Source organism: Penaeus chinensis, chromosome 8, assembly GCF_019202785.1.
Source record: "Penaeus chinensis breed Huanghai No. 1 chromosome 8, ASM1920278v2, whole genome shotgun sequence".
In the NCBI taxonomy this organism is placed as follows: Eukaryota; Metazoa; Arthropoda; class Malacostraca; order Decapoda; family Penaeidae; genus Penaeus; species Penaeus chinensis.
The window spans coordinates 41,531,104-41,538,603 of NC_061826.1; the positions used below are offsets into that span (position 1 = coordinate 41,531,104).

Genomic DNA, 7,500 nt, shown 5'->3' on the forward strand with positions numbered 1-7,500 from the left:
CTGTCAGGTCAGATGATTTCTTCTGTATGTTTCTGTTTGATGTTCTATACAGTTATGTTAGTGTTTATGCAGTTATTTGTTGTCATGTATTATTGCTTTGTGAGATCATGCATTTTACAAATTATTTTGCAGTGAGATTGAATGTAACAAACTGAAAAGTTTTGTACAAACCAGTTGTACAGTCACATCTTTAATGGTATATTTAAAAAGCTGTTCCTTAAATTTTCAGCCTTCTGATTCCATGGTTGACAATGAGAGCTTCCTTAGTCTGGCCATATCCACTGCAATTGATGGCCTCCAAGAAGATCAGCTGACAAGTAACAGACCCCCTGAACCCTTAGTCACAAACACAGACTTCCCTTCCCATGCTGCCCATCCTTCACAAGCAATTCAGGAGGTTTCCTCAGACATGGAGGAAAATCAGGTTAATGCAGCTGCACTAGGAAACCATCATAAAATAACTGATTTCCATGTAAGTTCGAGGAGAGGCTGTGAGGAGCCGGAGGCAGAGCAATGTCCTCCTCAGTACGAGTTGTGTCGTGTAGTTGGACACAGTGCAGAAGACATGCACATCAATCAGCCTAATGTTGTTTTTTCACACCCATCAACATCATCAACAATAGTTGGAACCCATGCACACATATCTGAGGATTCCATTGGTGAAACAACATCGGCTGAGGACATAAGCTTTTCCTGTGATAATCAGGGTCACTTTGGCCCACCCCATGCACGTACCATGACGCTGTGGCATCAAGAACCGCAGTACACCAATGAGGAGTCCCTTTCCTCTGATTCTAGTCATATGTACCAAAGACAAGTTTATGAACAAGGCTTTACCATGAAGGTCTCAGACTCATATAATGCTAGAGTTAGTGCTCCGCTGGTATATTCCAGCAGAGAAAATACGCTGAAAAATATGTCATATTATGTAAGTAACTACAATCCCGAAGATGACTTAACAGTTTCTGATGATCAGAGCACACAATCATTCCAATATGAGGAAAATATCAATCCAGGTTTGAACTGCTACCCATGTCGACCTCCAGAAGAAAAAGAAAACCAACATCTGATCCTCGAACCTCACCACAACCAAGAGAACTACACAAAATCCTACTATCAGGATGATTCTGCTAGTGCCCAGGACATCAACTGCAACCAGCGGGAGTTATATTACAATGAGAATTCAACCGACACTCAGATATCCAACTGCCCACAAGACATGACAGTCCAGCACCAATTCTCACAGTGCCAAAAGATCAAGCAGGATCCCAGGGATGTGAAGCAGTTGATGGACGTTGAGGACCAAGGTGACCCTGCTCTCCAGGACAGATTTCCAAATGAGGAACAACATTATGATCACTACCTGAAAAGCATATCAGAGGAAAGGTTTCACAGGGCCCTCTCCAGGCCTAGTGAAGAATCTCTCGAAACCATTAGACAGAGGGACATAGTACCTCAGAACATGGTATCAGATATGAAACACGAGTCTTCAGAGTGCAGCCTAGATGCAAGGAGTGTGATGAATGAGGGTGACCGAGGTCCATTGTATAAGAACTGTGTTGAAGAGAGAAACATGTTTAATGAGGCTGAAGGCTCTGGAGATAGAAGGAGTTTAGAGACAGAGCTGCCTGAGGGCATCACTCCTGACAGCCTTCAACCTATAACTGCCCTCGATGCAGATGCTACCCCTCGCCAGGTCAAGTTTAAGATCAACAGAACTGTAAATTCAGCAACATCAGGTGGGCATCGTTTCTTTGAAGCTTTCTGTAAATTTAGAATGTTCTCATTTTATATTGGTTAATATATGCTATTCATTATTTACTGAATTACGTCCAGCATAACACATATACAGAGTTTTCAATAGTATGGCTTGATTACACTGTCTTCATTTCTTTCATCTCACTCTACAGGGAGTCTTTCAGGGTTCCTTTCAAATGGAAGCCAGGTCATAACAACCCCAGAAGACTTGGCACATTCCAACAGGCTGGTCGTCAACACAGCTGACTTGCCACATTTTGATGGTGATGGCTTAAACCCGGATGATCCAGAAGCAATAGTCCAAGAGGAAGAGACAACTGTCATGGATAAGCAGGGTGATGCCAGAGAGTGCCGAGAGGAGGGAACAGATGGGTCAGACGGGAACTTAGCACAAGGGAAGGAGGCATGGAGGAGGACAAGTTCTCGGATCAAGCCAGTGGAGAAAGCAAAAGGTGTATAAATGATGGCATTTCAGGTTCATTTATATAACCAAAGAAAGGGTTATTTTTGATGACAGGATACATTTGAAGTACAGATTGCATATATTATATCGTGTTCTCTCTTTTCTTCATTCATATTTGTTATTTTTTTCCGTAGGGGAGGATAAACCTGCAACAACAGAGAGAGCGTGTGAACTTTGCCAAGCAACTTTCCCTCGCATCAAGGATTACTATGTCCATATGAGAGGCCACTTTCCGGGCCCTCCCCACCGTTGCGACACATGTGAGGATACACTGTATTGGAAAGAGTCCTTTAATAAGTATATTTTTTATTTTAATGTAGTTTTGAGATGACAGTTGGAAATACAGGAAAAAACAACCTGTTTCTAAAATTATTTTATGATTGATCAATTCAGCTTTGGATTCAATATAAAAGTGCTCATTCACTCATTTGAATGCCCTTGGGCTTTTAGGAGTAAGAAAAATGTGATACAGAATAGTATCTATAAAAGGAAAAAATTTAATTTGATTAATTTAAGGAATATGATATAACATAGGTCATAGACAATGGGTCATTTCAATAGTATGTAATACTGGGTATAGCAAAGAATTGTGGGCTGCTCTTAAAAACAGTCTGGCAACATATTTAACAACCCTGATTTAGTTTTCTTTACAAATTTTGTTTTTCATTACTTTGTGTTATAGCTCGTTGTATGATTTCCTTCTATATGACAGTTGCCCCATTTTTTATTCTTTCTTTCTTTTTTTACTTTGTTTAATTAACCCTTTGCTGCTGGGTGGTTTCCCGATGTGAAAGCCCTCTCTCCCAGGCTGTATTCATAGTGGCCTGGGCCCCGCTGCCGGGGATCGTGTCGGCACCACAGTGTGCACGGCATGACCGTACATGCCCCCGGAAAACAGGACCGGCTTACCATGACACATATACACATGCCACCCAGAATATAGTCCAGGCATGCCATGGCATGTACGTACATGCCACCCTGTGGGAAGGGGTTAATCTACATGTATAGGAACTACGCAAGAGAACAAACCAGAATAACTCTTGTCACCCTCACAGGTGAAGCATCTTTCAAGCGCATTTATCACCTGTTGGACCATCGGCTAACACACCAGGAGACCAAGACCCACAAATGCCCACACTGTCCCTTCAGTTCCCACAAAAAGTTCAACTTGACGGAACACATGGCACTCCACTCCAAGAGCAGGAAATACAAGTGTAAATATTTGTAATGCTCTCTTTTTTGTGTGTGTGTGTGTGTGTGTGTGTGTGTGTGTGTGTGTGTGTGTGTGTGTGTGTGTGTGTGTGTGTGTGTGTGTATATATATATATATATATATATATAATATATATATAATATATATATATATATATATATATATATATATATATATATATATATATATATATTAAGGAAAATTATTCCTACTTATGGAATTGTAGTGAATGATAAACTTTTAAATCAGCTACTTCCATTTTGTTATAAAGGTACCTAATGTTCTTATCACGAATAGAGGTGATCAGCAAATAACGAAGAATTGCAGTGATTAAAAAGAAAAATATGGATAAGGAAAATAGTTTCTAATAGCAATATTTTACAGTAATAGAAATTTTTAAAAAGGTTGTTAAAATGCTTGGTCGTTCCTTCTCTAAGGAAGTGAGGCTTAGATGATTAATGATTATACAGAGAAATATTTAGAAGCTATAGAAACATAGTTTTACGATAAGATCCAGAGACTTTCTTTTTTTCACTTGGATTTGTGGGTTATGTCATTCATGGGGATGGGATAGCCACTGTGCTGGCCTCACAGTGCAGAAGTTATGTCCCTGAGCTGATACACATTTTATGTTAGAAAGGACATCCTCTCAGCCCAAATACCGGAAAGTCCTCAAGTTTGAAATAAGATCATCAACTCAGAAGATACTTTGGAGAAACGAGAAACAAAGAATAGAGGGTATAAGAGTTAGGGGTCACAACAAAAATAATTGTTCTTAGATGACATACTAATCTCAAAGACAACAAGTTTCTCTAGGTTGCATGTGATATGATTCCACTTACAGAAATAATTTCCAATATTAGTGGCTAACATGGTCTTTGATGAATAATAGGAAGGTGATAACATAGCTGACAATGGAAGAGAGTGAGAGGGAAAAATGTGAATCCATATTATTGATACAAAGGAAGGCCTTTGCTACCAAATTTTGGTAACAACATTTTCTTGTATATTTCAGGCAAGACCTGTGGTGATACATTCTCTCGACTTCAAATCTTGAAGGTGCACGAGACAAAGCATACCAATGAGCGACCATTCCTGTGCGAGACATGTGGATGGTCAGGCAAGACTAAAAATGCTCTCATTGTACACACAAAAATACACACAGGTATGGCATTATACTGTTTTGATTTACTGTTAATGTTTGTATATGCTTCTACATAGAGGATAGATATGTACAACTGGAGTTCATGTATTAATTCCATTGTTTGGTGTCTTTGCAGGTGAACTCCTCAGGTGCCAGTTCCAAGACTGCAGTTATACAACAGCCAAAAAGTCACACCTGAAGGAACACATGCAAGGACATTCCAAAAGCAGGCCATTTGTGTGCAACACGTGTGGCCGCAACTTCATTACCAACAGTCACCTCCGTCGGCATATGAAATTGCACCTGCCTGAGAAACCCTTCAAGTGCCCACAGTGTGACTACTGTTCAGCCCGGCAGGATAGGGTCAAGGTAGGATAACTAGGTGTTGGATCAGTAGTCTTTCATTTTGCGTTTCTAATCATCAGCTTCTTTTTCTTCTCTTTAATCTTATTCTCATTCTTCTTCTCTATTTCCCTTTCTTTTTCCTTGTCCTTTGCTCCCTCCTTCTCCTCCTCCTCCTCCTCCTCCTCCTCCTCCTCCTCCTCCTCCTCCTCCTCATGACACCTGCTTCTTACTCCTTATGACACCTCGTTTTCCTTATGAGACCTGCTCATCATTCCTTATGACACCTGTTGATCACTCCATATGACACCTGCTTGTCTCTCTAGATGACACCTGTTGCATACCTCCTTATAACATCTACATGTCATTCATTATGACAGCTGTTGATCGCTCCTTATGATGCCAGCTCATCACTCCTTATGACACCTGCTTGTCACTCCATATGACACCTACTCATCACTCCTTGTGACACCTGCTTGTCACTCCTTGTGACACCTGCTTGTCACTCCTTATGACACCTGTTGATCACTCCTTATGACACCTGTTCATCATTCCTTATGACACCTGCTCACCACTCCTCCTGATACCTGCTCATCACTTCTAATGACACCTGCTCATCACTTCTTATGACACCTGTGCATCACTTCTTATGACACCTGTGCATCACTTCTTATGACATGCTCATCACTCCTTAAGATGCCTGCTACTCATTCCTTATGACACCTGCTTGTTTTTCCTTATGACACTTGCTTGTCACACCTCTTTATCACATCTGTTCATAACTCCTAACCACACCTGTTCTTCACACCTCCTTACTACATCTCTTCACACTTGCTTATCACAACTGTTCATCACACCTAACTATATCTGCTCTTTACCTTTTTTTCACACCTGTTTATCATACCTGTTCATCACTCCTAACCACATTGGTTCCACACACCTGTTTATCACACCTGTTCATCACTCCTAACCACATTGGTTCTTCACACCTGTTTATCACACCTGTTCATCACTCCTAACCACATCTGTTCTTCACACCTGTTTATCACACCTGTTCACTCCTAACCACACCCATCCTTCACAACTGTTCACCACACCTCTTCCTCATACCAGGTTCACATCAAGAAGAAACATACCCCAAAGGAGATGGCAAAGGCCCCAGCACGCAAGCGGCAGGCCAAGAAGAAGAATTCTACCCTCCACGCAAACAACCAAAATACCGAGGAGGCCCACAAGGTCATCACCAGTAATGCTGATTGTTCGCAGGTATATATCCCTTGTAGTCCATGGTAGTTACTTGTAGATCATTGTAGTCTCTTGTATCTGATTGTAGTATTTGTAGTACCTTAAAAATACACATAGTTTACTGTAGTTTCTCATAGCCCACAGGAGTTCCTTATAGTTTGTGGTTTTCCTTTTAGATCACTGTAAGTCATGGATGTTCACTGTAGTTCCTTGTATTTCATAATAGGCTATTGCTTTCCTTGTAGTTCACTGAAGTTTATAGTATTTCACTGTAGTTTGTGCTAGTTCCTTGTAGTTCATTGTAGTTCACTGGAAATCCTTGTACTTAAGTTAGTTCATAGTTGTTCAAGGTAGTTCACAGTTCAGTGCAGTTTTTGTAGTATTCTATGATTCATTTAGTCAATAATTTGAAGAGCTTTCTATCTGATTTTATACTTTTGATTTGATGAGTATTTCCTTATTTATTATTATTTTTATTCTCTCAAAGTGTATTTTGTGTAATTAGACTATGCTAAAGAACAAGGAGAATTGTTTTTTTAAGCAAGGAATAATGATATTTAGTGCATTGGAAGTATATTGTTTTTATTTGTAAGATATTTTTTTTTTCTATTTACTCTACTTTGTTTTATGTCTTTATGTATTTATTTACATACTTATTTATTATTTCCACAGTATTTCACATGTTCCTTTTACTTCTTATAGGCGGACATCTTCTCAGACTTGGAGAATACGAATGTATCTCTCCAGCCGCAGCTCCCCAGCACTCCTCCTCCAACAACACTATCAGAATACCCACCCAGCCCCTCCTATTCATACCAAGCCCAGTCTGCCACTGAGGACCCACTCATGATAGTTCCAGACATGACCTCGGTGACGGAGGGGTTCACGCAACTACCCCAAGCTTCCCCATTGCACCGAAACCTCAGCTCAACCCTCAACTATGATGGAAGTTACCATAGCCCACAGTACCAGACTTCACCGTCTCACTTTGCCTCACTCTCCCCTTCCCATGCAACCCTTTCCTATACAAACGGACATCATCAGGAAGAGAGCCCACTCAATTTTGCAGGATATATGAAGTATGATTAAAGCAATTTGTTAAATAGTCTTCTTATTTTTCTTCACCTGAATATATCTTGTAGGGAGTTATTTATGCTGATACAAAGAGCAAAATAATGTGAAAATAGTACACTGAGAACAGACAGCAATATAATAAGTAAGAAAAGTTGAATAGAAAATAAAATACTTTTCAAAAGTTTATTCAACTCAATATTGTAAATGGAAAGCATGTAAGGTGTTTTTAGCGTGGAACAAAAATGCCTTTCAATGAATAATG

General features: G+C 40.0%; 1 protein-coding gene across 3 annotated transcripts in view; it reads left to right on the forward strand.

Moving 5' to 3' along the window:
• The window catches only part of LOC125028062, a 46,774-nt gene extending 39,503 nt beyond the window's left edge, over positions 1 to 7,271 (forward strand). For all 3 annotated transcript variants that reach the window (XM_047617357.1, XM_047617356.1, XM_047617358.1), the window contains 9 exons: positions 1 to 7; positions 230 to 1,739; positions 1,911 to 2,210; positions 2,356 to 2,481; positions 3,277 to 3,435; positions 4,449 to 4,598; positions 4,714 to 4,946; positions 6,033 to 6,185; positions 6,867 to 7,271. The exon at positions 1 to 7 is cut by the window's left edge and continues 275 nt beyond it. In XM_047617357.1, coding sequence (XP_047473313.1) covers positions 1 to 7; positions 230 to 1,739; positions 1,911 to 2,210; positions 2,356 to 2,481; positions 3,277 to 3,435; positions 4,449 to 4,598; positions 4,714 to 4,946; positions 6,033 to 6,185; positions 6,867 to 7,253 — 3,025 coding nt within the window. In that variant the 3' untranslated portion in view covers positions 7,254 to 7,271. The remainder of the gene's footprint in view (positions 8 to 229; positions 1,740 to 1,910; positions 2,211 to 2,355; positions 2,482 to 3,276; positions 3,436 to 4,448; positions 4,599 to 4,713; positions 4,947 to 6,032; positions 6,186 to 6,866) is intronic.
• The last annotated feature ends 229 nt before the right edge of the window (positions 7,272 to 7,500 follow it).